The sequence below is a fragment of the Gymnoscopelus microlampas genome, assembly GCF_963454915.1.
Source record: "Gymnoscopelus microlampas genome assembly, chromosome: 9".
Classification (NCBI taxonomy): domain Eukaryota; kingdom Metazoa; phylum Chordata; class Actinopteri; order Myctophiformes; family Myctophidae; genus Gymnoscopelus; species Gymnoscopelus microlampas.
This window is the reverse complement of record NC_139946.1, coordinates 3,533,830-3,560,894: the sequence shown is the minus strand read 5'-3', so window position 1 is coordinate 3,560,894 and position 27,065 is coordinate 3,533,830. Positions and strand designations below refer to the sequence as shown.

Sequence of the window (27,065 nt, the reverse complement as noted above, 5' to 3'; positions counted from 1 at the left end):
GACACTGGCACGCAACTAAGTATAAATCATGTTTAACTCTTAATTCCAATCCCTAAACCTAACCTCTAAGACACCTAAATGTCTAATCCTGACCTGAATGTTTTTCTAATTGTAAACGTATCTCTAAAAAATGTTTTTTTTTAACTACAATACAACCATTTGTCTTGTGAGGATCAGGAAAACGGTCCTCACAATGTCTATTTCTTCAAATTCTACTATACTTGGTCCTCGCAAGTATACTGTAGTAATACAAACACACAAACAAACAAACAAACACACACACACACACACACACACACACACACACACTTAACTACTCTATATCCTATCATACACTCCTGTTTCCCTTAAGAACTCTAATAATACTCTAATACGTTTCCTTCCTTCCATTCTTAATAGACCCTTTAGGGTAAATTCCTGCACCCCTCAATCCCTCATATGGTTCCTCATGGTCTCCCTCTCTGTCCCATACCCTCTACAATTCATAAGAACATGCTCCACTGATTCCTCTTCCTGACAACCCTCACACAACCCAGACTGATGTTTTCCTATAATTTTTCATGTCCCACCGTGCCCTAACCTTAGTCTTACCAATACTATCTCCTCTCTCCACTACCCACCCTTTTAACTTTGACCAGTGGCGTGCACAGACATTTCTTTTTCAAAAGGGCACTTTTGGTCCAGAGGGCAAAGGGCAGGTGCTCTAGCACCACCTAGAGTCTATCTGTGAGATATTTAACACTTTTAATCGTTTACAGTATGCTAAAATAGTGTCTTGAAATCTGAAATAATAACTATCTTTTGCCAAATATAAAGTAATCTGCAGTAATACAGTAGTACTACAACATATAATACGGGGTTTTATTTTTGAAAGCAGGTTAAAACAATGATGAGCTAAAAATAAAGAAGCTAATTATTTTAGCTTCTTTAACATTAAAACATACTTTTTACATACATGTAAAATGGTCAATCACGTCGGTTGAGGTACAGTATTGTATACTTTCATCTTAAAACTTGTTCAAAGTTGTCCACATAGTCACTGATCTTAAAGAAAATGCATACCTTGAGACTTATTGTAAGTCGCTTTGGATAAAAGCGTCTGCTAAATGACTGTAATGCAATGTAATGTAATGAGAACAATGCAACACAACTTACAGCATATTTGTTATTAAGCAATACAGCACAGTTAACTACAAAATGTAAACATAGTGTCAAAGTGGAATCATAGTAAATAATCATGTCCAGTCAACAACACAGAGCCTAGATGCAACACTGGACTTTGGTCTTTCTCAGAGTTAGTCATCGGTGCCGTGGGTTCTACGTCCCAGCCAGCACCCTCAACAGAACCTATATCAGAGTCCCCTCCCTCGCTTCTGTCCATATCCATTGAGTGATGATCAAAGGGGAAGTCGTCAGAGTCCATTGGTCCAGAGGAATCGTTTAAAACTCCTCCTCCCTCATCCTGGTCGGCAGGTCGCTGGATGATAAAGTTACACTGGAAAAGGTTCTGGATCTGAGTGAGAAAGGGGTCTCCCTCTCCCTCTGGCAGGGGCTCTAGGTACCTGGCCAAAGATGACAGCATCTAGGAGTTGATGTGGAAAGAGATTTGGGTGAAAATAGGATACTAACAACATCACAGACAAGGGGGCCCTTCGCTAAATCCCACCCCAACAGCGAGTCTAATGCAAGCTTAGCAACCGTTGCTAAGCTTGCATATGGTTTGCCACTTTTCCGTCACCTGTCAGCTGTCGCCCGCACACACACAATAATTTGCAACAATAATAGCAAGAATAGGAATACCACGATAATGCGATAGTGACAATGAGCAAGCAACAGATTCTACGTACCCAGAAAACGGTTGGAGGGTGCATTTTTCACCCAAATCTGCAATTAAACTGCAAGGCTGCATGGCTGTGTTGTTGAACACATACATAAGTTAACGTCGGCAAAGTTACTCGACTCACCCGCCCAGGTGATGGCAATAATACTAATGACCGTAATCGTGACAAAGGTGCAAATCATATAAAACAGTGTACAAATCCGCAGTGATCTGATGCTGATGCTGTTTGTGTTAACGCCAATGGTTAGTTTGGCATGGTGTATCCTGAAATAATCACCATTAGATTTAGAAGCATGTTTAGAAACACATGTAGTTTGGGCTGTTAATATTTTTGATAGCAGATGTATGTGTTATGGAGACAGTCAGTAACTTCTAAAGACCATGTTCCAAGTTCAACACACCAGACATTCAGAATCACAGCGCAACTTGTACATGTTGGCTGGATTTTGGATTCCGCACGTTAAAGTATATTAAGTCATTTGTTTGTCTATTTATTAACTGCTACCATTTGTAGTCTTACCGTGTGGTACATGAAAACTCCTGTCCGGTGATAATGATGTTAAAGTGGATTGAGTTGGATAAACTGTTTCTCCCTCTAACATTTCCCTGTATTTTTAGTTTGTTGAAATAATGTCATGCACATTTTTCCAGTGCATAGCCTACTGCAGGCCTTGTTGACTAGATTAAGAAGAGATTTGAAAGCTCATATAACATGCATGTCAATGGGTGAGAAGCACCAGAGTGGAGTGGGTGGGGCTTAGCAAAGGGTCCATTATGTCTTGCATTTATATAGAACATTGCACCGTTTTCAGTATATTATATATTATTTTGTATTATTGTTTTCCATATTTATAAATTCTTCCATATGCAAGGAATTTGTTGAAATGTGTGTCATTTACTTCCTTCCATGAAGCACATATTCCTGGTTTATATGTAGAAATACAAAACTACGTTTGAGAAACCATGAACCACTGGAAGACGGAGACAGTAGAGGGACTGACCTTCTCCAAGCAGGTGAGATGGGAGTCCCTTCTGAAAAACCTGTCCATCTGCACACACCTGACCCCAGAACAGAAACATACCAGTTCACATTATTCTACCATCAAGAAATGGGGTCAAGTGTTAAATTAACACTGTAGTAGTGTAGATATCCTTTAGGCTAACATCCCGTGTCTACAGTATAAAAGGTCCAGCTACCCTGGGTTAGGCCTGTCACAATTATTACACAATCGTAAAATCGCAATTATTTTTGCATAATCGTTTCCATGTTGAAAAATGCTCACACATTTAAAAAAAAAAAAACAACGCGCCACTTCGTGACGCGTTGTAAGCTTGTAGATCAGCTATTTCTGCAAATTTGACATCATACATGTCAATAACTTCTTTGTATATTTAAGTTATTTGCCAAACACACAATTAAAATCATTAATCGCAATTATTTGGGTGACAAGTAATCATCAACTTCAATTTGTAATCGTGACAGCCCTTCCCTGGGTGTCGCCAACTCATTCAATAGCATAATCAATGTACACCACACAGGAAAACAAAAGTATTACAACTGATGAGATTAGTTCAAACCACATGATAAATGTTGTCTCGGGTCAAAAGCCTCTAGATAGATAGACATGAAAGCACAGTCTATGCTTTATTGCTTGCCAGCCAAAAAAGACAAAAACAAAAAAGTTCACATTAGAAGTACGCTGATGATCAGCCTTTTGTTTGAGTGTCTTTTTGAGTGTAATGATTTGTCTCTTTCTCACCCAGGTGCCAGGGAGTATTTGGTGATGATCCACTCGGCTCTCCTCATCAACTGATTCCAGTTTGGGACGTCCTGGGAGGACAGGAAGTCAAACCTGTAGGGCAGCTCTGGAGACAAACAGACAGGCACAGAACGATCAGGAAGCAATCTTTTGAACCATTTTCAATGTTTGTCCTTAAAACCATATGTATTGATCATGGAACTATAACAGAAATGTCACAGGTTTGATTACAAAACGGTGATATGAAGCTATCACTGCTGTTGGTTTGATTCAGCTTAAAATACCTTTGATCACAACCACTTTCATAGCATAATTACTGATCGTGTGTGTGTGTGTGTGTGTGTGTGTGTGTGTGTGTGTGTGTGTGTGTGTGTGTGTGTGTGTGTGTGTGTGTGTGTGTGTGTGTGCGTGTGTGTGTGTGCGTGTGTGTGCGCGTGTGTCTCATACTCTGTGGGCCTGAGGGCTTCTGGGTCTCTCTCACCAACAGGCAGGTGGTCTGAGATCGCGGGGAGGCGTTGGCTGGGTCATATGGGCTGACTATCATCCCTATAAAGGGAGCTCCACCACGTGAAAAGTAACTCTGGAAAAGACAGGCCAGACACTAAGAACACACACTCTGCTTTGTCTTCCTCTCTGTCTCCAACTCCCTCGCCCGCACTCCCTCTCCTTTTATTTAACCTTTATTTAATTCTCGTAGGACACACTGAGGGCTGAGACCTCAGTGTCAACGGTGCAGAGATGACGAATGTTTAAAGGAAATCAAAGCAAAGGCAGAAAAAAAATAACATAACACACAAGCGCAATGAAAATGACAAATTGTCACATGGCAAGTGAAACATTTGCAATCAAAATCAACAATGATATACGTAAATGAGTCCCACTCCCATCTGAGTGCCTATTGAAGATTAACACCAGTACAATAATGTAAGGACTTCTGCCATGTTTATTGTGTGTGCATTCTTATTATATTCGTCCTGCACAGTGCAGGTTATGGTAGAGGGTGTATACTGTCATATACTAGTGTTCATTATTGATGGTGTTTTTTTGTGTAATGTTCTTACCCTGCTGTACCGTACAGTATCAATAAAGGTCTCTCTATCTAAGATTATTCTATGTGTGACAGCTGGAGGGAGGGTTTGTGTCAGTAATTAGAAATGAATAATTGATGCTCAGTCTACACGTTTAAGATGTATCGATTTGGGACAGGACATCTTATTGGACAGCTGCAAAAGAACCTGGAGGTAAAACGCTGGACTTCCCCTTCCTTTAAAACGGAACTGTCAAAAATACTCAAAAGTGTCATCACATGCTTGGGGACCAAATACACGCTCGCTCGCGCACACACACACACACACACACACACACACACACACACACACACACACACACACACACACACACACACACACACACACACACACACACACACACACACACACACACACACACACACAGCCAGGCAAAGACGCACAATTTTAACTTGCAGTCGTGTTACCTGGAACTGGTCCTGTGTGTGTATGTCCCGTAGAGAGGGGTTGGGTTGGAAGGTGGGGTGTGAATGGTACCAGCCCACAACACTGAGGCCCAGGGCTGACAGCAGCTCACAGGCCTGGGTCTGAGACAGAGGGTCCATCTCACACTGCAAACCTGTACTCACGCTGTTGCACGGCTCTGCTGCACAGATCTACACCCCCACACATAAAGACACAGACAGACACAGTGTTTGAATGAATGTCCTTCAAGTGGATTATCGTTTCATCTCCGACTTCCATATTGTTATTGCTTTCTGCAGCAACTACCTTCCAGTTTTTTCACTGCCGAAAACTAAATAAAAACTAGGGTGTGCACTGCGACGCGTTGTGAGCTTGTAGATCGGCTATTTTCAGCATGCAACCAAGTGTAAAATCAGTCATTACGACGCCATCAAGGCACCGCCAAAATACATTTTAGTCGACTAAATCAACTGTAGATTTAGTCGACTATAATCTTATGATATTTTGTCGACTGAAACTAGACAAAAACTAAAACATTTCAGATGACTAAAATATGACTAAAACTAAATGGATTTGTTTTCAAAAGACTATGACTAAAACTAAATAAAAATTTGTTGTCAAAATCAACACTACTACCTTCAGTACTTTGTCGTCCTCACTGAAAGTGCCTCCCAGCAAACCGATGACCTCGCCCCGAGACACGTGTGCGTGCTGAGGAGAGACATGCATTCACAGAGTTATTCATTTAACCCTGTAAGCACTGTACATAAAAACATATTTTGCCCAAACTAAGGATGCTATTGGTGGTTAAACATGAGGGTGTAAAAACAGATCCTATAAGCACAAGAACATAGTTCAAGGTACAAGTCTCGTCTCATTTTGAGGATTTATTTTCCACTTTGCATTCTGAAACAATGCTTCTCATCTCACTTATAATCATTAGTATTTTTCGTTTCTTGTATCTAATGTTACTGCGTTAAATAAGGCCACGTTTCAGTACTTCATTGTCTCCGCCAGGCCGAAGGCATGGCAGAGACAATGTTTTTCACCCGGTCCGTCTGTCCGTGTGTCCGTCCGACCTCTGCCTCAACATGTTCAGATTGGCTTGTTATAGCGCCACCAGGAGGCAGATTTTTGCAAAACACATTTTTTTATATCACTCCTACAGATTTAGGTACACAGTATCTCATAGTCATGCGCAGGGGTCATCAACATGTCCGTACATTGTCTTGTCTGTATTTTCTGTTTTTTTTTAATGCCGACCCTGTGAGCTGAGCTCCAAAATCTCTGCACTCGTGCAAATGGCAAATAAAGTCTATTCTATTTTAGTCTAATAGCTTTTCATTGTTCCACTGGTGTACCTTACGTCACACCACCTATGCGTGGTCTAAGACTTTCTCATCAACATTGAATACTTGTTCACCTTAAACCACAACTGTTGAAACTACAGTACCATAACAAACAGAAAACGAGTGTAGCTCGTCCATTGTGGAGCAATTTGAAAACCCAGACAAAAACATTCATATTGTCCACCGTCCAACCGTGCTCAGGTTTGCTGGTTTGAATGTGAACAACAAGAAAATAGTGGAGCAGTGTGCTGTGCTGATGAGTTTGGGAACAGACGTCATGAGACAAAAGGTATACAACAAATTATTTTTGATGGGAAAATTAATTGCAACAACTATGCAGTGATGGTGAAGAAAGGAAACTTGGAAAGACACTTTCTGAAAAACCACAAATCATTTCACTAGACCTTCCCAGCCAGACAGAGAACTGAGAAAAATTAATAAGGAACTGAGCCATATATATGTGTGTAAGTATTTGTCTCAGAACTGCACAGTGATGGTGAAGAAAGAGAACTTGGATAGACAGTTTGCGGACAAACCACAAATTTCCAGCAGACAGAGAACTGAGAAATAAAGTAAGGAACAGAAATGTCAACCATTTTTACCATATAAAAATATCAAGTCAAGTGCAATCATCAGTATTTTAAGTCCCAAAAATCATGTTTTTATTATTGTTTGATGTGCATAACACGTTTTTTCATAATTATACATCTCTTCGCATTATTTGAACTAGTGGCCTATAATAAGATGAAAAGGCAGTGCTTAAATAGATCTCATGCCCACAATGAGACTGTTGGGGCCCTTCTGTTCTAACCTTCTTGAATCAGCCCTATACTCAGTAAGTACATACATACATACATACATACATACATACATACATACATACATACATACATACATACATACATACATACATACATACATACATACATACATACATACATACATACATACATACATACATACATACATACGCTATTTAGTTTATGTTGTACAGTATGTCCGTGACAAAAATAAAATATTGATGAAAATGTCCATCACAAGCTGGCATGGTGATGATGACCCCTGGTCATGTGGTCACCACGGATTTCACATTTTTCATATTCCAGCCTGATTGGCTAACATTGCCATCTAAAGTTTGCATGAGCGGCTCGTTTTGAACAAAATACCTCAAATCATGAACCCAGCGTGCGATTGCCGTGAAACTTTGCGCGCAAATTCCCACTAGACCGAGGAAGAAATGTCACCCTTTTCACATTGGCCTGTTATAGCGTCACCAGCAAGCAGATTTTTGCTAAACACATTTTTTTCCGAGGAGCACTGTTTCTAGTATTTGATTAATTTCAAATCACTGCTCAAGTGAACAAAGTAAATGAATAATAACATACCATGTCCATGATGAGGAGAGCCTCTGCACACGCTATAACCTGGAATGGCTCCTAAGAGAAGAGCGTATGACTGGTTACCTCTTAGTTCATATGACTAATGATAGGATCTAGTAGCCATCAAACTGCTGGCGGATGTTAGCGGCTGACAACTAGACGTCTAGGGTTCTCAACATGGTCACACATTTAAAATTCATTAAACTTGCCAAGAAAGTTTAGAGAGGGTGGTTAGCAAGTCAGAATGATTAAACATTCAGACCTTTAATGAAACAAAGTCTCCCATCTCTGGTGATTATCACTACTACATTATTAACTGAACGACGAGACAAGCGCACAGCTGACCTGCATGTCTTCTCCAAAACACTGGCATGGAATCAGCTGGAAAGGATCAAAAGATCTATGAAGAGAAGATAGTCAGACCAGACAAAGAGAAGATAGTAAGAAGAGAGAAAAAGAGGAACAAGAAGATAATATTTACGTTAGTTAAGTTACCAAAAACCTGTTATTGACATTTAACCACTAGAATACCGATACACTTGACACCTGAATTCCCCCCCCCAGGGATCAATAACAGTTTTTCTTATTTTATCTTTTCTACCGTTCTGCTCGACAACAGAATACACAAACCCTTCTGACCAGAAGGGTGGTGTGTATAAATCAGCCTTAAAGTGTGATTTATACTGCAGCGCTGCAACGTGTTGTGAGCTTATAGATCTGTTATTTTCAGGGCCAGACGCCGGTGTATACAAATCAGGCGTAAAGCTACAAACAAAATGGATTAAAGCACAAAAGAAATATCTCACAACTGAAAAAAGTTGTATGGCCAAGTCCCAATGTGTGATTTGAGAAAGGAGCCCCCACACTAGCACTGTTTCCAAAACCATTAACACAATATGTAGAATTATGATGTTTTAGTAATAATGTTCTTGCTGTTACTACATACAGCCAACCTTTGCTTTTATGAAATATCTGAGGCCTTTAGGGTTTTATGGAAGATGCTTCTGAATATATTGCTAGATTGTAGGGCTGTCAACTTTCCTCAGAAATTATATTCGAATATTGGTCTTAAAAATTGGCAGATATTCTAATATATTCGAATAGTATTATTATTATTATTATAAAAAACAAAAACAAAAAAAATCAAAAGAAAAATATTTTTCATTTTTTATTTTTGACAGAAACAATGCAAAAAACAATGTATCGAGTGCTCGGATCCAATAAAACATATATTTTGTTTGTTTTTATAACTTGATACGTTGTTTTTTGTAGTGTCCCTGTCAAATAAACATTAAAAAATATATATGTATATTCGAATATTAATTTTCATATTCGAATATACATATTTTCCCCATATTTGAGGAATATTCGATATTCGAATATTAATTCACCAGCCCTACTAGTTTGACCACTTCAAATCCTCCAGAGACTCACCCTCTGTGTCTGGACATCTTAGAAGGTTTAGGCTGCCTCTTCATCTCCTCTCTGCGCAGAGCCAGCTCCTCTGCGCTCAGATGCTAAAGGTGCCCCACCCCCACCACCACAAATGAACGGTCACTACAACAATACAACAAACTATGCAAATAAATGCATACAGTACGTGCGGTAGTGTGTGCATGTCAGTGGATGGCTCTCTACTGTACCTCGTATGTCTGGCCCTCCAGATCCTTAGCGTCGCGCCAGTTTCCCCAGATGTCCCTCACACGACGCTTCCTTGTGCGCTACAACACAGCAAAAACAATCGATCATCAACTTTATTGTCGCAGCACAGGTACAGGTAAAAGTGAGGTGAAACTCTTGTTTAGGAAGGCTTTCACGTTTGCAGTTCAAGGAGGAAAAAGATAATTAGAAGTAAAATATGGGGGGGGGAAAGAGCACAAAAAGCCTGAAAATAGTAGCATGTTAAAAATCTGTATGATGTCCTTTTCAGAGGTCCTTGTAGTGCATTCAATGAAGTGCATGTGTCAGTGTCATGTAGCTGAAGGTCCTGAAGGAAGACCTAAAACATAATATATGTTTTAATATATGTGGATGTGGATGTGTGTGTGTGTGTGTGTGTGTGTGTGTGTGTGTGTGTGTGTGTGTGTGTGTGTGTGTGTGTGTGTGTGTGTGTGTGTGTGTGTGTGTCTGTGTGTCTGTGTGTCTGTGTGCGTGTGCGTGTGTGTGTGTACACACATAGGACATTTGTGTTTGGCAGATTATTTCTCTTTGGCAACCATGCTTCTTAGCAATACATTTTGTACTGTGGAAAAGCCTGTTTATTTCACTTTTAAATGGTGCCCCATTTGTCGGGAACATGCATGTGTGGGAGGAGCAGTGCAGCTGAGTATGTGGTTTGCTGCCCTGCCAATGCCCAACAGCTCATTCTACTGCTGCTTGATATTGTTTAGAGCTTCCTACCCCCAGGCTCCCAAACATTTTCACTGTACGGCCTAAAGTGACAGATGGACAGGGGCGAAAACATTATCTCCGGCCTTTGGCCGTCCAGCCTGGTGGAGATACCAGTGTGTGGTGCAGAAACTGTCTAAACAATGTGCTATCTAAATAACATTCTGTGCATTTGTGGTCAAATGTCACTTCTCCTCTATATTGCAGCACTACAATTCTTGGAAACCGTATCACTCTCTCACACTCTCACACTCACACACACACACACACACACACACACACACACACACACACTAGATGAGTACAGATATTAACGTCAGGCAGAAACCTTGTATGTATATCATAGAAAAAAAAAACCCTAAGAATCCTGAATGTAGTTATTATTTAGTCAAAGGCTCTTATATTGGTTAAATATTTATGAATGTGTGACCTGTAGTATGACGAAGTATAGGGTATTCATTTACGAAAACGTAAAAAGTTTAAATATGGATATACAAGGTTTCCAACCAAAAGCGATGTTGTGCAGGAACAGCTACGGTTCACACCTCCAACCTGCATCTGGCATAAATCCTGCTCTCCACAGGTGTGACTCAATAGTTGTAATAACATTAAGATGAAACATACTTTAAGATCGACATTGATATTGCTCAGCAAGTGAAGTTTTCATTGCATTTTGTGTATGTGTGCGCGTGTGCGTGCGTGTGTGTGTGTGTGTGTGTGTGTGTGTGTGTGTGTGTGTGTGTGTGTGTGTGTGTGTGTGCGCGTACGTACGTGTGGTTTGTGGTGTGTGTGTGTGTGTGTGTGTGCGGTGTGTACTTGTATTTCTATACTTGTGGGGACCAAATACCCCCACAAGAGAATGGATGTTGAAACTTACAAACAATTGCAAAATAAAGGCATTCATAAAATTGACGTTCTTGAATGTTGATGGCCTCACAAGAATAGTAATACAAATCTGTGTGTGTGTGTGTGTGTGTGTGTGTGTGTGTGTGTGTGTGTGTGTGTGTGTGTGTGTGTGTGTGTGTGTGTGTGTGTGAGATAGCTAACCACTTTGGTTAGCTATAACTGAAATTCAGCTGTATTGGAAAAAAAACAACAGAGATGAATGTCAAACCACATCCTGGGGGGTTTAAAGACGACTCTTAAACAGGCGTGGAAAGTAACTACAGTAAGTACATTTACTCAAGTACTATACTTAATAAGTACAATTATGAGGTACATTTACTTTAGTTGAGTATTGCCATTCTATGATACTTCATACTTCTACTCCTCACAACGAGACACGTTGCGAGTTTGTAGATCGGCTATGTTCGAAAAGGTTGCGTCGTTCACTCTAAATAAATATTTGAATACAGGACTTTTGCATATAACAGTATTTCTGCAATCTGCATTGTGGTATTGCCAGTAAAACATCGGCGTACTTCTTCTACCACTGATGAGGAAGGGCAGTTCCTCTTTACTGAAATTGTACTATGTGGTTTCACAGCTGACAGATTTACCATTCGGGATCTTGATCTCTCTCAACACTGGTGAGTTTATCATGACACACTCTTTATTTTCAGAACTCAACACAGAAAACAGGCTTTTTTTTTTGGAAAATACCTATTCAGCTGTCTTGGGTGAATGATAAATATTTAAATGTGAATCCAGGAGTATGAGATATCTACCAATATGAATGTCAGATGTTACAGAAATATTTATGTTGCATTTGCATTTATTTGGACACGTTATTTCCAATTATGCATGACATTTTAAATGAATAAGCCATCGCCACAGCTCTTGTATTCAGCTCCTGGCTTCCACACATAATCTCTGGCATCATGCATTTCATCTTTGTACATGTGAATCGATTTACCTTGTGTTTTTTGTATGTCTATGTATGGTCCGTGAAGGTATTGCATCATCTGGTCCCTGACTATGCATTCAGTAATGAAGGAAAGTGAAGTTTCTTCTATTATCTTATTCCCATAAGTTTTATTTTGTTTCATTTTGGTAACATGTTATTTGAGGACAGGGGAATTAAAGACATAATCATCATTATCAGTGGTCATTTGAGGAGGCTTATGCTTCAATTCCAAAAGTACTACAAAATAACCTTTTGTTACCACATGTCACTGTGAGAAAGTATTTCCAGTTTTCCACACTGGCATACCTGAATAATTTGTACAGGGAGCCAGAAAATGACATACGACTCTGTCCCTGTCCTCCACTATAGCCAAGAGGAGACCACTAGTGGACCACTAGATGAGAAACAGTGCACTAAACCAGTGGTTCCCAAACCCAAAAGAGAAATTAGATGTTTCCCCGGGACTAAAACTAGTGAAAAAAGCAGATCTACAAGCTCACAGTGAGCTTGTAGATCTACTATTGTAGATACACTTTTTTTAAAATGTATTTATGAAAATTATTAGTATTAGTAATAGTATGTCATTGTATTAATGAAATACTTTTGAAAAATATTGGAATTGTTTTTAATTGATGAAAAGTCGTTTTTTAGTTTTGACTTTTTAAGATGTTTTTAAATATATGTATTTTTTAAATGTAAGAAACGGAAAAAAAATATATATGTTTACTCACAACCCATAAAAATTGCTCCCCGTTCCAAAGATGGGTCCCGACCCACTGTTTGAGAAACAATGCACTAAATGACTTGTTGACCAAAGATGACACATCAATGTGTCATTTACTGAGAAGTCAGAGGTCGTAGAAGTTCTACAGAAAAAGGAGTTAGAATCTCAGGAAGGGGAAGTATTTTGCAACAAATTAAAGCCCTTAACAGTCATTATTTAATTTTAAAGCCTATAGCTTTTCCTCCCACACCTATTAAATCATAAATACTAGCTAAGTGCTAGTGCTTGCAATGACTTTGACTGCATATTCACAATAAGTCTGTTGTACAATCTTGAATCTCAGATTAACATTAAGACCTGGAACAGTGTCATTTTTAGATTTGAGCTAAAAAGCATTATTTTACACTTTGGGCTATTAAAAAATAGCAGATATACTAGCTCATAGCGCGGCACCGAGTGCCGCGCTACGAGCTTGTAGATCTGCTATTTTTGAAAAATCGTGAAAATGTGTGCAAATCTTTCAATATATATATTTTTAAAGCGAACATTTTTAACTCAAATCTTTGCTTCTGGGGGGTCCCTGGAACAAAATATTTTGATGGAGGTCCGCGGCCAAATACATATCATTTTGGGGGTCCTTGACATGAAAAAGATTGAGCACCACTGATATAGAAACATACGTTTTTCAGAAAACTGTTGAGATTTAGGAGACACGTAGAATCGGCTTCAGGTCTCAATGGGTTAAAGCAGTGGTTCCCAACTTTTTCTGGATCAGCCAGGGCCCACTGGAAAATCTCAAAATGGCCCACCCATCTGACCGCCTAACACGGCATGGCTTGAAAATGCTAATTCTCTTTTTGATTGTCAGATACTGCAGCTTCTATTTGTTTTCCGCCCGGTAGGAACAGCCAGGAGGTGGAGATTATGTTTCGCCCCTGTCTGTCCATGTGTCTGTGTGTCTATCTATCTGTATGGCTTGGAACAGCTAATCTCTGGCACCGCGGCACCGATCGGCGTGAAACTTTGCATGCACACTCCATGTAGGCCGAAGAAAAACCTTCACCACACATTTCTTAAACCGGTCTCATGGTGGCGCTATAACACAGAGCTTCTCGTTTAGAGCTGTAACTCTTCAACGGTAGGTTGTACAATACCCCCCCCCCCCCCCAAATAAAGGCGCCACCCATTTCTGTCTGACTATACTTTCCACATTTTTGCTACTACTCAGACAGATTTGGTCTAAAACGCACACCAAATCCAATCCGTTCTTCTCTACATACAAGAGAAAATAATGATACTCTTCTATACTTAATGTGATCCACCTCAACTTCTGCAGTAAAAATGTAAGTATTTCTGAAGATGAACCATTTTGTTGTGTCTGTGTGCTTCTCTACAACAGGTTGAATCGTTCAGCCATGGAGAACAACAGTGACAACTACAATGACTTCCTCTCTATGTTTAACGACAGCTATGACACCACAGACGACCCAGAAACTGTGGTCGACGGCCCCGTCGAGCAATGCTCCAAGGCCGACGTCAACCGGTTCGGCTCTAGCTTCATCCCCGTCTTCTACTACGTCAACTTCCTCCTCAGTTACGTTGGCAACGGGCTGGTTCTCCTCATCATCTACAAGTTCGAGAAGCTCCACACCGTGACGAACATCCTCCTCCTCAATTTGGTCGTCTCCAACCTCCTCTTCGCCTCCAGCCTTCCCTTTTGGGCCACCTACCATTCCGGCGAGTGGATCTTCGGCGTAGCCATGTGCAAGATAGTCAGCAGCGCCTACTACGTGGGCTACTACAGCTCCATCCTCTTCCTCACGCTCATGACGTTCGACCGCTATCTGGCCGTGGTGCACGCCGTGGCCGCATCCAAGAGCAGGAAGAGGACCTACGCCGTCTGCGCGTCGGCGGCGGTCTGGGGCGTCAGCGTCTTAGCCAGTCTCAAAGAACTGGTTTTCACGAGCGTACGCGAGGACCGAGAAAACGGCCTGATGTGCGAGGAGACGGGATACGACCTGGCCGTCATGAACCTCTGGCGCCAGGTCGGCTATTATCAGCAGTTCCTCGTCTTCTTCCTCCTGCCTTTCCTCCTGGTGGTGTTCTGCTACGTCAGCATCGCCGTCCGCATCATCAACACCCGCATGAAGGAGAAGTGCCGCTCCATCAAGCTCATCTTCATCATCGTCTTCACCTACTTTGCGTGCTGGACGCCCTACAACGCCGTCGTCCTCCTGCAGGCCGTTAGGCTCTCTTCCGGTCGCGACGAGTCGTGCGCAGAGTCGGACACGCTGGACTATTCCGTGTACGTGACGCGCAACGTGGCGTACCTGTACTGCTGCGTCAGCCCCGTGTTCTACACCTTCGTGGGCAAGAAGTTCCAGGGCCACTTCAAGAGACTGCTGGCCAAGAAGATCCCCTGTCTGAGGCGACGGATGAGCTTCACCAGCACCACCTCTCAGAGAACGCCGAATACTACCGCTGATCACTGATTACTAATGCTGGTTGGGGATGGGACCATATGAAAATGACACGTCACGATTATTGTGGCAGAAATAACTGCGATTAACGATATTATTGCGATAATAAAAATATGCTTAAAAGTTAGAATGCCACTTTGTTAACCACTTGAACCCCCAGCATCCCTATTCTGGGGGGAACGTTCGCCAAAAATAGCCAATCTACAAGCTCACGACGCGTGCCAACCAGGGCAGGAATTTCACGGCGGCCTCGGCGGCCATGGCCGTCGTTGCCTCTCTCATTGGCAGTGTGCCCCTCGAATAATGACATGCCTTCACGGCCACAGTGGCCGTGGTGCCCCAGCTGCGCCCAGCAACTGATTTCACAGTTTTTCCTCTGTGCGATTTTCCTGTCAATACGTTTTTTTTTAGACACCAGTCCCTTTGGTTGAGCTGCGCAGCTACAACATGCACAGTGGTATGCAGGTTTGATTTTGAGCCTCCTATGAACTGTCGGAATCCCACGACACAGTGTAATACGACACAAAAGCATTACCGGGCCAAACAGGAGATAAATCTAACGCAGCCTGTTGAACTAATCAATGCTAGGTTTGATTTCTAGCCTGAGAGAGAGAGAGAGAGAGAGAGAGAGAGGATTCCGTAGTCCTACAGACCGATGTGCCCGATGTTTTTTTCAACAGCAAAAAAAGATGAATACATCTGATAAAATACAGCGAAATCCCCAAATTATGAGTCTTAATATAAAGCAAGCAACTGAATAACTGCAAACAAATTAAAAGTTTAGGCTATCAATATCATACAAAAGAGTGACCTCACCGCTCTGATGGACAAGAAATAAATAATCCTTTTGCAAACCACATCCATGTTCTGTTCGTTTGTCAACAATGATCTAAATGGGAAGTTTATTTCAGCAGCTAGAATGTGACAGTTTTAGTCCGTTTTTTGGTGCGCAACACGTCCCTTGTTTAAGTGAATTGCTTTCACCTGCTGTTGTACTGCTACTGTGCGGAGTGTGCGCAACAGGGCATATCTCCGCCAAGCCAGGGTGACCTACCCAGGCCCACGAAATTCATATGCAGGCATAGTAGCCAATTAGAATGAAATCTGCAAAAACTGACTCATATACTGATACAGAACCATACCTTAATAGGCTATATATTATCGCTGTCGGGTGGAAATCTTGTATGTTCCTTTTTTATTATTATTTAAAAACAATTTAAAATCGTGAAAATAGACAATCTACAAGCTGTAATTATTAATAATTAAGAAATACTATATTTTAAAGAGTGAAAAATCAACTAAAGTCATTATTAGTGCAAGTTCAATCACATTTCATTTGAATGAAAATAACTTGTGGGGAAAATACATAAAATCTCTAATCTGTGAATCTAATGTGATTAAAGGAGGAGTTCACCCAAAAAATGACTTATTTTCTAGAAATTGCACACCATATGAAAGAAACCTTGAATCCATGGATTCTTTTTTGTTTTTGTCGCATTCCTAAGCTAATAATTTGATTCCCGTCTCCTACCTGTCCCATCCCTACTGCTGATTACTAGCTGATGGACACAAGCAAACACACACACACACACACACACACACACACGCACACGCACACGCACACGCACACGCACACACACACACGATCGAATAGTATTTTCAAATACTTCATATGGTTTACAAGTATTCAAGAAGAACTCATCTGTATGTATATGTTGTTCTTATCAGGGCTAGTCTCAGGGAGCCAGGCGATCAGAGATCTCCACCCACTGATACGTCACTCTAAATTCAATGAATGGGCTAAACCTGGGTGGAAACAATAACTGCATTGCAGGGCCAATGCAAAGACTGGGCCTGGGGACGCTGCCAGGCCCAGACTGGGACCAAAATTCGGTCCTGGCATTTGTGGTCCCAGCGATGTCAAAACCATGCAAATTGAATGTAAACAATTTCCACTTTATTTTTTTGCCATAAACTCATTATCTAATTAACTTTTGTAATAATAATAACGCTGTTCCAAATATTTACAATTGAAATAAAGCCTAGATGAGCCTAAGTGACTTTTGATCATTGCTTGACAAAGTCAAGCAGTGTGTGTGTGTGTGTGTGTGTGTGTGTGTGTGTGTGTGTGTGTGTGTGTGTGTGTGTGTGTGGCCTGTGGACGACACACCGAATCTCTGTGTCCGAGCTTTGCATGACATGTGTGCACCTGCATCAATGTGAACTATGTGGTCGAACCGAACACGCCGCACCTCAATCCCATGTACAGCGCACATATTTGTATTATTCGTGCACCGTAACTAACGTCCATATCATGTACAGTATATATATATCATCTGCTTGGCTCACGTACCTTATGTCGTACCTCAGGTACTTACTGCACTGGATAGATATACTATGTATAAATATGTAGATACATGTTTTTTTTATTGATCTCTTTCTCTCTTCCTCTTGCACCCCCCCCCCTTCTTCTCCCCTTTCTCATTTTATGGAAATAACAAAAACAATGGAGCTTGCACAAAAACAAATTTGACCCACTGTTTTACACCTGTAAACCTGTGATGTGATAATAAAGTTGATTTTTGATTCTGATCGATAGTGGTAGCATGTATAATGGAACTCTATGTATGTTCATGTACGTCCAGCACAATATCAGCAGTTTTTGACAACATCAGGGATCCCCTAGAAATGGTCACAAAGCCATTGCCAATGGGTTTTAGGCACTAATGGACACCTACCATGCTCTGGAGTCTCTGGGCGAGCTGGTACGCCTCTAGGATGTCTTTCCCCTCCTTATGCTTGGAGCGATCCAAAACCCTTGGCCGGTTATAGACGGCTTGCTCTACAGGGGGGGAGAGGGAGAGAGAGAAAGAAACAGGCAACGTCGATTTAACAAAATGACATAGAACTTTTATGTCACTGACACTGTCCACCAGTGTAGTTTTAGAATTTGAATACATTTCCATTTAGTTTTAGTCATATTTTAGTCATCTGAAATGTTTTAGTTTTTGTCTAATATCATAAGATTTTAGTCGACTAAATAAACAGTTGATTTAGTCGACTAAAATGTATTTTGTCGGTGCCTTGATGGCGTCGTAATGGCTGATTTTACACTTGGTTGCATGCTGAAAATAGCCGATCTACAAGCTCACAACGCGTCGCGCTGCGACGCGTTGTGAGCTTGTAGATCTGCTATTTTCAGAGTGCAACACCCGAGCGCAACCAAACATAAAAGGACTCGACTTTTAGTTCTAGTGGATCTCTTCTCCACTAGACCCTCCCTAACATTTTAATCTAGATTGTATTTGTTGACGAAATTGTCAATATATTAAGTCTAGTTTTAGTCATCACAGCTTATGTTTTATTTGGTTTTTATTTAGTTTTCGTCAGTGAAAAAACTAGTCGACGAACATTTTTCGTCATCGTTTTAGTTGACGAAATCAACACTGCTGTCCACTTTTGTTAGAAGTATAAAGCAGCTTTGAGTGAGTTAATAAGCCCAGCCGGCTTACCACAGTTGAAGTTGATGGCTCCTATGAGTTCCAGGTACGTGTGTACTCTGCCGATGCAGTTGACGTCTCCGCAGTTCTTCAAGCCCGGGCGCACTGATGTCTTGTTCAGGTACTTCGGCTTGCTCTTTAGCCTGGTGAAGAATTGGACACATTTATGTCAGCCCAAGTCCTAACCTGCGATTTGTTATGTTGCTATTAAGTGTTCTACAACCAGTTGAAGAAATAGCAGATTGAGGCTTTAACTTTTGCTTTTATGAAATATTCAAGACCATTAGGGTTAATGGAAGATGCTTCTGAAAATGTATTCTATTGCTAGTTTGACCAATTCAAATACTCTTCAAACACTCTTTATTCTATTGCTAGTTTGACCAATTCAAATACTCTTCAAACACTCTTTATTCTATTGCTAGTTTGATCACTGAAAATATTGGGTTTACAGTGCAAATATTTACTACACTGTGATTATATTTACTCTGTTTTCCCAGTATGTTATTTTATAGAATTGTTTTGGGGTGTCTGTCACTCTGGGTGTTTCTTTTTGATGTTATTTTATTTTCATTTATTGGGGCAATTGTGCTCATTTTAACTGTCATTTAAATGTGATAATGACGTACAGTAATAACGTACTAACATGATTGATTGAAACATCATCCACGGCTGTACTTAAGTGACTGATTAGCCAGAATGCCAGATAGACCCTGATGAAGACCTTCTAGGTCGAAACGTGTTGATCATACTCGCCTTGCTCTAAATAAATTCATACATTTTTTCACGTGAGACGGAGTGCCTTGGAATTTTTTTCTTTGTAAGTCTGCATTTCACACCTTTTTGGCAAGCAGTACTTCTTTGGAAATCCTTTTTGCTTATATGACCCTACCTGTGTCACCAAAGAGCACCTATCTCAGAGCCACTGAATGATCTCTGCAGCCCTTCTTTCTCTTTCTTTTTGCACTGAAAATACTATTTAATCTTAAAATAACTAATAACCAGTGTGAAATATCACCTATCTACAAGCTCACAACGCGTTGCAGAACTTTAATCCATGCATATATACACATGTTATACATAGGTTATTCTCATCTAGATGACAGATAATTGCTCGTTAAGTAGTTAGGGTGTTTGGGTGAGAGATGAGGTGAGCGGATGTAATGCTGATGTTTTTTACCACTGATCCAGGATGTAGTTTCTGATCTTCAGATATCTTTCTGGGGTCTTAGATGACCGTCCCTCGAAAAACTCTGGGATTGCTTGTTTCTCATCCTCAGCGATGGTGTCCATGTCCATCTCTACTTCCTGTTCCGGGGCTTTAAGCTCCGCCTCTTCCTCGTCGTCCTCCTCGTCCTCGTCGTCCTCCTCCTCCTCATCTTCTGCTCCTGGTGTATACGAGGCCAACTGACCCCCGTTGGCCTTATTATCTAAAAACGGGTATTAACCCATTAAGACCTGAAGCCGATTCTACATGTCTCCTAAATCACAACAGTTTTCTGAAAAACCTATGTTTCTATATCCGTGGTTCTCAAACTTTTTCATGTCAAGGACCCCCAAAATGATATGTATTTGGCTGCCGACCCCCATCTCAAAATATTTTGTTCCGGGGACCCCCCAGAAGCAAAGATTTTAGTTAACTCATTCACTGCCAGAATTATTGCTGGCCGCGTTTGCCCACTGCCAGAGATTTTTCATTGAAAAAAAAAAAAGTACTCAGGTACTACTTCAGGTACTTGGCTCCCCGTGGAAGGTAGAATACAACAACTGACACTTATTATGGTCTATAACATTTTAAAAGACCAAAGCCCAAAATACTTCAAAGGTTATTTTCAGAATGTTAGTGACTACCAAGGGCTAGTGTAGCTGATCTTAAACCACCAAACCTAAAAAAACAAGGTAGGTAGAAGCTCAATCCAATACACAGGGGGGGAGGAGCGGAACAAAATCCCACATTAAATTAAATTTGCCCAGTCATTGAACAGCTGTTGAAAAATTAGCTGATGGGCAAGTTAGACTAGAGTCATGGGCCCCTGGTTGGTCTGCACTGGACCTTGTTGGTATGGCTGGTATTGGGTGCGTTAAATGTAATGTTCTATTCATTTATCTCTTGTGCACTGGTTTTATGACTGTCTATGTTGTTGAATGCTATTATTACAATTACAATATCTTTATTTAGTTATAATAGAATAACAAATGTGTTATCAGTTGGATACTATGTTGCTATTATTTATGTTGGGACAGCAACGGAATTAAGTCTTTCAACTTTTTGTGCCATCCTGATAACTCTACTGTACTATGCACCTCGGTGAATTGTATCATGAATTTATCAAATAAATCAAAAAGCTTTCCCATTGTTTGTCTCGGATAAAGATACAAAGGGAAGTTGATCGTCTTTCTCTCCTTTAAAAAAATAAAACAATAATAAGTAGCTATGGATTACCTGCTCCATCGCTGGAGGACTCATCTTGTCCGAGTCTTTCCTCTGGGCTCTCAGACGGACAGCTCAGGCTCTGAGGAGCGTCACACGGCTCTGTCTTCTGTGACTCTGTCCCTGGGGGGCCTCGCTGGGGGTCCTGTGTGACCCCGTCTCCGTCTTCCTCCTTAAACTCGCTCACAGCACATTCGTCAGGACGAGAGCTGGTGGATAAGGGTTGAACGTTAGCTTGAGATGGAGATCTGTGACTAGGTAGACTATGTTTATGGCCCTCGGCCAGACCGGTGTCATCCTGGACGGACCGTGCCTGTGTGTTCTCCCCTGGCTCAGAGTTCTCTACCTGCCTATCTATGTCTGCAGGCCTTTCTGAAGTACATGGCTCACTACAGGGCTCAGTTTTGAGTTCAGTTTGTAGATGATCTCCTTCGTCGCTCAGGTCATCAGTGATGTCCACTTCCGCGTTCTCGTCGTCAGAGAGCTTCTCTATACGGACGGCGTTGACGAGGACCGACGGGTGGTCAGAGTTGGACCGAGAGGCGTTCAGTTGCACCGCCGGGCCTGCGGGGGGAGCTGCAGCTCTGGATTCTGACTTGGCCTGCAGGAATATATATACATGAAATGAGTATGTCATATTCTAGACCAGTGGCTCTCTCAACCTTTTCTGGATCAGGGCCCACGTGAAGCTATTGAAAGCATTCGCGGCCCACCCTTCTGGACACTTAACACGGCAGCCTTAAGTGGTCAGGTGGGTGGGCCGCATGCCTTATCAGAGAATGTTTATTTTAATGATCAATCAATCGATTTGTGTTCCACCTTGGATCGATGGAACTAACGTATGTTACGCCATGTGTTTTATATTATACTTTCAACATATTTTTATATTTATTTCATGCATCTTATAATATTTTCATAATTGATTTTTTACTGATTTAACTTGTCTTCATTGTTCAGCACTTCAGTCAACACTTGTTATTTTTTAAATGTGCTTTATAAATAAATTGACTTCACTTCAATTGCGTGTAAAACTGCACATTACGCAGTCATTATTTAGCATTATCCTTCTAGAGAGGAGAGTTAAGACAAGCCTCACCTTCTGTTTGAAATACTGCCTGGCATAGCTTTTGACCTGAAGAACTGTACGACTGCCCACCAGCTTGGCAATCTTGGTCCACCTTCGACCGAACTGAGCCTGCAGAAACACACACCTTTAGACACCTAGCTGCACCACAACCACTCAGCTTGTTATCACACACACACACACGCACGCGCACACACACACACACACACACACACACACACACACACACACACACACACACACACACACACACACACACACACACACACACACACACACACACACACACACACACACACACACACACACACACAGCTAATATTTAATTCTGCACTGTCCACAAGACAGTGTCCTCACGTCCTAGAGGCAGTCAGCTGAGCTAAAAAGGTTATGTGTTGAAAACACGCTAAGAGGTCTTACTATTCCCTCTTCAAAGAGCTCCTTCTCCTGTTGGGACCAGCGGAAAGAGGAGCCTGAAGCTGAGGGTTTGGCGGGAGACCTGAACAAAGGATAAGACCATGTCATGGACAGAGACAGAAGTGAGGCATTCCATTTAAGCGCATGTCAGTAGTAAAAGTAAAATGTCTAGGTACTTTTACTTTACAGGAGTATTTCCATTTGTAATATTGTACTTTTACTCCACTACAATTATTTGAAAACTTAAGTTGCTACTTTCCATATACAAATTGTTACATTATAAAACATACTGTACATTAACCGCTTTAGCTCTATTTTATACATAGGCTATTTGAAAATAGCCGATCTATAAGCTCACAACGCGTTGCGGTGCGACGCGTTGTGAGCTTTTAGATCTGCTATTTTCAAACATTATAGTACTTTTACTTTTGGTACATTTTGATACCAATACTTTTGAACTTTTACTCAAGTAAATTTAGAATTTCGGACTTTCACTTGTAACAGAGTATGTCTTCTACATTGCAGTATTGGCGTTTAAGTAAAACATTTGAGTACTTTTTCCACCACTGGAAAATACGTAGCTAGACTTACTTCTTAACTTTGGACTTGGGGCTGTCGCTTCTAGGTTGCTTGGAGTCACTGTGCCACACGTGATTCCTGGGAATCTCCCGGCCTGTCAGATAATATCTGAGAACGTGGTTAAGGTCCAACAGCTGAGCAAATGAAAATCCCTGTAGCATTAGTGAAAGAAATTAGTCTGCATAATGGTGCATCACTCAGGTGTGTTGCTGTGAGGTGTTAGACTAGAGGAAAATAAAAGGATACTGTTCCTCCAACAGCATGTTCTCAATGACCTCCCTGTTCTCTGGGCTGATAGAGCTGTCCAGCTCCCATGGCTACAGACAAGAGAGAGCAGAAGAAGAGGAACAAAGTCAGAAACATATCCAAACATGCCTACAAGACAGTATACAACATATAGTCAACTTAAGTCTTTAACTCAATATTACTCACCAATATTCCAGTGCTGGTTTTCCAAGCAGACTGCAAGAATTGGTCCTGGAGTAGCCCGCCTCCATCCAAGTCACTGAAATATAGAAAGAAACATTTGTTTTTGTCCTATATCTCTGGACCAGAGCTAACTGTCCTGTCCAACTACTCAATCCTCAATAGGCGGACTCCGGTCCGGACCCGGACCACAACTATCTCCGGATTCTGTTTGTAGCCTATTATCTACGTATCTACCGCGAGTCAAAATCGCCTTTTTATCCACTGCATGCAGCTGTTTGACTGTGCGTTGTGCCACTGCTTCACTGTGTGTGATTTGTTTTAGTCCAAAAGACGTTACGTATTGGGCTCATTGAGAGTTCACACAGTGCACAGCGTGTTTTTACTTTCGGGTCTACAGCTTCCGGTACTTTTAGTTTTGAGAGCAGTTCAGCAACAGTAGAAGTCTAGATTTCAAACGTGAATAAAAATGCCATGCTCTGAACATCGGCCTTTCAAAGAGGAATGGACTGAACGATAAGCATTCATCCTTACTTCAACCATACTGATCGGCCACGTATTGTGAAGAGTGACAGTGATCATGTTTGAAGGCAAACACAAAGAGGAGATGATGTCAGGTAAAATCAAGCAAATCCCACTCTCAGATTCCAAAGCAACCAGTAGAAACTGAAATATTTGGCTGGTGATTTGATTAAACATTTTTGTACTGTCATTTACAAAGTGTTTTTTAAATCTCGTGTACAGGGACACAAGAATAAAACCTACGTTTGTTTGGCTTATTTAGTCATTGCATCAGCATAATAAAAAATAAAAGAAAAATAGAAAATAAGACAGTTGGCTAATAAGGGAACAATAAAAATGAATCAAACAGCAGCAGCATACACAACAGTCATATACGTTAGTTGTGTAGTTATACATATAAAGTCTGGACCTTTGTCTCATTGATTTTTTTCTTTGTGGACCTTTAAGACTTGTATTTGAGGACCCCTGTACCCCATCATCAACACTGTACAGTAAGTTAGGACATGGTGTGAATGAGGAGGCTGACATTAAAACAAGCCAGCCTTGCTGATGATCAGTGGTGGTGTAGTACTCAATGTTTTCACTTAAAGGGATATTTCACTTTCAAAAAAACTTTTGGTCATTTTATCGTCTACTCAGCCTTTTGTGAGCCCCCCGGACCGTTTTTAAGTTGCTTGATTCAGTAGATATAGATATTTGATAATCATTTTATCAGACACGCCCCCTTCCTATACAAACCCATTATAACTTCAAACTGCATTTTTAGCATGTTAGATTCATCAAAAACACCTGTCCTTGGTTCTTGTGACTCACCCTGCCCTCCTAATACATGAGGGGGCCGTGTTTTTTCGATAACTTTTTTCTTTTTTTTTTCTTTTTTTTCCATTTATTTAATTGTTTTCATTTTCCAAAAAAATATTAAAAATAAACGAAAAGAGTTATCGAAAAAACAAGCCCCCCTCGCGTATTAGGAGGGATCCAAGGAGATCCAGAACCAAGGACGGGTGTTTTTGATGAATCTAACATGTTAAAAATGGAGTTTGAAGTTACAATGGGTTTGTATAGGAAGGGGGCGTGTCTGATAAAATGATTATCAAATATCTAAATACTAAATCAAGCAACTTAAAAACGGTCTGGGGGGCTCACAAAAGCCTGAGTAGACTATAAAACGACCAAAAGTTTTTTTGAAAGTGAAATATCCCTTTAAGTAAAAGTATTAATACTGCAATGTAATTCAAAATTTACTGCAATCCTGAATTCAAAATTTACTTGAGTAATAGTACAAAAGTATTGGTATCAAAATGTATTTAAGTACCAAAAGAAGAAAGTACTCATTATATGCATGCAGGATGTCCCATTTCACAAGTTTTCAAATGCATAGAATGTCTCAAATTTGAAAATAGCAGATCTACAAGCTCACAATGCGTCATACAATGCTCACACATTGTGAGCTTGTAGATCTGCTATTTTCAAATGGCCAAAATGTATAATTAGGGCTGAAGTGGTTAATGTATGTTATTGTTTTGTAATAATAATCAAAATCTACACAGTAACTAGTAACTCAAGATTTCAAATTATTGTAGTGGAATAAAAGTACAATATTTGCCTCAGAGATGTAGTGGAGAAATAAAAGTATTGAAAATTGGAAATACTCCATTACAGTAAAATTGAAAGTACAGTAATTGATTAAATGTACTTTACAGTTCTCAAAGTGGGGTCCGGGGACCCCCATGGGTCCTTGAGGGAGTTCCGGGGGGTCCCCAGCTAAATGATAGATTAGGCACCAAATGGACCCTTATGGGTCTGTAACTCAGAGAGTGTACAAATGGAACCAAATGGACCCGTTCCATTTGTACACTCTCAGAGTTAAATTGACATAGATTTTACAATATAAATTGGGGTCCCAGAGATAGAAATGCCATTAAATGGGGGGTCCGTCCGTAGCCTAATGCATGTCAAACTGGGTCCTTGAAATTAAAATGGTTGAGAATCACTAGAGCTGTAAAAAAAAAAAAACTGTCTTATGGGGGTCCCTGTCTTATCTTTTGAAATGGGGGTCCGCGGGCTAATAAGTGTCGATTTGGGGGTCCTTGACATGAAAAGGTTTGAAAACCACTGCTTTACACCACTGGTTAGGACATGGTGTGTCTACAGGAGGAGGCAGACATTAAGACTGGGCAGCCTGGCTGATGATGAGACATCAACTAGTCTGCAGTGCAAAGCCCTCACATGCATTATCATACCTTTACGTTCATTCACTGGGCATAATAATTCATATGCAACAAGCAACGATACGGACACACACTGAACGAAGCGAATAAACGCGCTGTTTACCCCAGATCGGCATCGAATTCGTCTCCTTCGATGTCAACATCAACCTCGTCCGCCATGTTTTACTGGATGATAATAACAAACAACGGGCCAAGAGAGAATCATAGGGTGAGCACAGTGGACGTGTCCAGACAGCGAACCCTGCTGGTGGGAAGTTTACATAGTTTCTTCTTTCGGGTCATAAAAAATACACTGTGGAATTCATGGTCATTTCATTCATTGGGAGTCCTTCTTTTTTTTAAATAATGTTTTCTGTTTATATTCTCAAACCAGCATTTATGGGGCCTTTTAACAATCTGTAGGAACTCAGAGTAGTAGTGTGTGTTTCTTTTAACCCGGATGAGAGAGAAGGATGGACACAGGCAGTGTTGCCATGTCCGCGTAGTATAAGCGAATTTGGGCTTGTTTTTCTGTGATGTTGCTTGTAATGATGTTTAAACCAGTGGTTCCAAAATATTTTCATATCAAGGACCCCCCAAATTATTATGTAATAATTATCCAAGACCACCCCCCCCCCCA

General features: G+C 40.9%; 2 protein-coding genes across 2 annotated transcripts; one reads left to right on the top strand and one right to left on the bottom strand.

Annotated features, from left to right (window-relative positions):
- Window positions 1-862: 862 nt before the first annotated feature.
- On the bottom strand, window positions 863-26,605 carry mysm1 (Myb-like, SWIRM and MPN domains 1; the record flags this gene model as incomplete). Its single annotated transcript, XM_084067313.1, has 20 exons — window positions 863-1,582; window positions 2,842-2,899; window positions 3,601-3,706; window positions 4,048-4,180; window positions 5,096-5,284; window positions 5,730-5,804; window positions 7,828-7,878; window positions 8,167-8,221; window positions 9,256-9,338; window positions 9,465-9,542; window positions 17,998-18,101; window positions 18,772-18,902; window positions 19,937-20,186; window positions 21,200-21,788; window positions 22,284-22,382; window positions 22,692-22,770; window positions 23,280-23,375; window positions 23,514-23,584; window positions 23,700-23,772; window positions 26,550-26,605. The coding sequence occupies 20 exons, from the start codon at window positions 26,603-26,605 to the stop codon at window positions 1,223-1,225; spliced, it is 2,736 nt and encodes a 911-aa protein (XP_083923439.1). The 3' UTR covers window positions 863-1,222.
- LOC311052146 (C-C chemokine receptor type 5-like) lies at window positions 11,712-15,380 on the top strand. The gene is made up of 2 exons (XM_084066968.1): window positions 11,712-11,738; window positions 14,179-15,380. The coding sequence occupies exon 2, from the start codon at window positions 14,195-14,197 to the stop codon at window positions 15,269-15,271; it is 1,077 nt and encodes a 358-aa protein (XP_083923094.1). The 5' UTR covers window positions 11,712-11,738; window positions 14,179-14,194; the 3' UTR covers window positions 15,272-15,380.
- Window positions 26,606-27,065: the final 460 nt, after the last annotated feature.

Bases quoted from the DNA above. Each gene is read 5' to 3' on its own strand.
- LOC311052146 (XM_084066968.1), top strand. From the start codon at position 14,195: ATGGAGAACAACAGTGACAACTACAATGACTTCCTCTCTATGTTTAAC.